Source organism: Arachis duranensis, chromosome 7, assembly GCF_000817695.3.
Source record: "Arachis duranensis cultivar V14167 chromosome 7, aradu.V14167.gnm2.J7QH, whole genome shotgun sequence".
Lineage (NCBI taxonomy): Eukaryota > Viridiplantae > Streptophyta > Magnoliopsida > Fabales > Fabaceae > Arachis > Arachis duranensis.
Genome location: NC_029778.3, coordinates 74,722,512 through 74,725,534, shown reverse-complemented (window position 1 = coordinate 74,725,534; position 3,023 = coordinate 74,722,512). Strand labels below are relative to the sequence as shown.

At 25.1% G+C, this 3,023-nt stretch overlaps 1 protein-coding gene across 1 annotated transcript in view; it reads left to right on the top strand.

Annotated features, from left to right (window-relative positions):
• Positions 1-859: 859 nt before the first annotated feature.
• Positions 860-3,023, top strand: part of LOC107459794 (protein trichome birefringence-like 42) — a 3,682-nt gene continuing 1,518 nt past the window's right edge. The window contains exons 1-4 of the mRNA XM_016078058.3: positions 860-1,164; positions 1,707-1,878; positions 1,966-2,144; positions 2,389-2,547. Of these exons, the coding sequence (XP_015933544.1) occupies positions 872-1,164; positions 1,707-1,878; positions 1,966-2,144; positions 2,389-2,547 (803 nt within the window). The 5' untranslated portion in view covers positions 860-871. The remainder of the gene's footprint in view (positions 1,165-1,706; positions 1,879-1,965; positions 2,145-2,388; positions 2,548-3,023) is intronic.

Sequence of the window (3,023 nt, the reverse complement as noted above, 5' to 3'; positions counted from 1 at the left end):
CAATTAACCTTTATCTTATAAAATTAATCAATTCAATTAACTAATATAATTAACTATATAAATATATTATAGTTAATTAATTGATATAAATTATAATAAATATTATGATATTTAAATATCTATCAAATTAATTAATTGTTATTATTAATTAATTATTATTGATTTGATTTAATGAATTAGACAAATAAATCAAAAAATATTTTTAAGATCATGTCACATTAGCTCTATTATTTACTCTATTATTAAGTGCATAAAATTCGATTTTAATATAATATAATAGATAATAAATAAGATATAATAGATAGATAGATAAATAATGTATTAATAACCTCAATATACCTGCATTAACGGAAATAAAAATGCAACTTAATTTGAATTACTGTCACATATGAAATGCCAATAATTTCAGTTGATAGTTTTCAATTAAATAAATATGCAATTTTATATTATTATGAATCATATAATTAAACATAATTATGTTTCCTCTTTGTGTCAATTTCTCCATTTTCCTTTTGGGTGATCAGTGATTCTAAAATGACTTCTTCGTAACAATTTCTTTTTATTAACAACAATTTTGTCATAAACAATAATAAGTTAATAGTTCCAATATTCCAACTGAGTTATTCGATTTATTAAATTATATAATAAAATATTGTCATGTGCAATAATTAAGAATATTGATTAATTGCTTTTTACTAAGATTCTTTCTGATGTAGCTTTGAATAGTTATAAAAAATATACCCATTTAATTATATATTTTAAGATTTAAGAATATACACACCATAATCAAGAACTAAATAACGACAATAAATATGAACTTTGCGGTCTCAAAAGTTTTCATTTCATACAATCACAATTTCATTCACAAATAATGGCATTCACATTGTGGCTTGTTCCCCTTACACTACTAGCCTCTTATTATACTTTTGTGGCGGCGGCAGTGGCAATTCCACAATCACCAAACCAAAAAGTGATTAAGAACAAGGTAGAAGAAGGGTGTGATCTTTATGAAGGCAAATGGGTCATTGATGAATTTTATCCTCTACATAATGCTTCAAGTGATTGCCCTTTCATTGCTAAGGGATTTGATTGTGTTAGAAATGGAAGGCCTGATAAAAAGTACCTCAAGTATAGATGGAAGCCCAATGCTTGTGACCTTCCAAGGTAATAATCTTACACTTTTTCCAGGTTTATGTAAGCATTATATTGTATATGATATTAGAAGATATAAATAAGCCAATGAGTTATAGCTCAAATGACATAGTCTCTCTATACTCATCTAAGATATCGTTGGTTTGAATTTCTCTATCTTTGGTAAAAAAAAAAAAAATATCTTTTTTGCCTCTACCTATTAATTTTTACAATGAAAGAAAATATAATAAATTTATATCCTATGACAAATTGTCTATATCTATGTCTTTACCTATAAATACATTATTTTTCTGTTTTTCTGTTTATTTATATTTGGTTTAAACTACCAATTACTAACTAAATATGAACTATTCATAATAAAAAATATTTTTCAACTTTTTTTAGATATTTATTTGTATTTTTTATATATGTATCAAGTCAATGCATTTTCTTAATCTATTATATAAAGCATGAGACTGGGTATAAATTTTACATTCTATAATTAAATATGAAAGGAAATGAACTAGCTTGGTATAAATTCAACCAATCATTCCTAATGATATTGATGAATGAAGGTTTGATGGTGAAAAGTTTTTGGAGAGAAACAAAGGAAAGAAGATAATGTTTGTTGGGGACTCAATAAGCAACAACATGTGGCAGTCACTCACATGTTTACTTCACAAAACTGTTCCAAACTCAAACTACACCTTAACTAGACAAAGTTTGCTCTCTATTTTCTCATTTCCGGTAATCATCACACATCTTCATTGATAGCGAGCCTTCATAATTTTTTATTAGAAAAATTCAATCATTTTTATTTATTTATTTTTGTAGGAATATGAAGCGTCAATCATGTGGTTGAAAAATGGGTTTCTTGTGGATTTGATAAATGACAAAGAAAAAGGTGGAATTCTAAAGTTGGACAGCATTAGCACTGGGGGACAGTGGAAAGAAGTAGACATTTTGATTTTCAATAGCTATCATTGGTGGACTCATACAGGACACTCTCAAACGTATTTATTTCATTTTCTTCAATTATATATTTTATGATTACTGTTATAATTTAATTTTGACATATTGAATATTTGATAGTATAAATTTTTTTGTATCCTTGTCAAATTAAATTTATTGTTCCGGATAATTTTTCATCAATATAAAAGATATTTAATTTTATTGATATTGTTATATGTGTGTAAAAATTAAAAAGTTATTTTTGTATATAGAAATTTAAACTTTGCTATTATATTGTTTCTACAGATGGGATTATTTTCAAGTGGGTGATAAGTTGATCAAGGACATGGATCATATGGAAGCTTTCAAGATTGCATTGACCACTTGGGCAAAATGGATAGATTCTAACATTGATCCTTCAAAGATTAGAGTCTTTTTTCAAGGAATTTCTGCTTCCCATGCTGAGTAAGTTCAATTTCTTTACTTCCATTTCTAGATTTTCTTTGTATTATTTGACACCAACACTTTAGGATACTATATTTAATTTATTTTTATATAACTACTGTTCACTCAAAAGATCTAAATATTCCTAAAACTAATAAAATGCAATATTGTAAAGAAATTTTATGCACATTTAAATTATTGTTATGAAAGTATAATAGCATGTATGTGTAATGTGTTCATTTATTGATAGCAAAAATTATGTCATTCTTTAGTGACACAGTGATGAGTAAAAGTGAGCCTGAAATCCAATTAAATAATTTTATTAGTTAGTGTGATTTATTATAATGAAAGATAATAAAAATTTATAGTACCAAAAAAAAGTGACAGTAAAAATGCAATCAATAAAAAAAAATAATAATTAGTATTTTTTTTCTCTCTCTTTAAAATTCTAGTCTTATAGAATTATCTATTTTTTTTTTATTTTCTTCTCTAGTCTA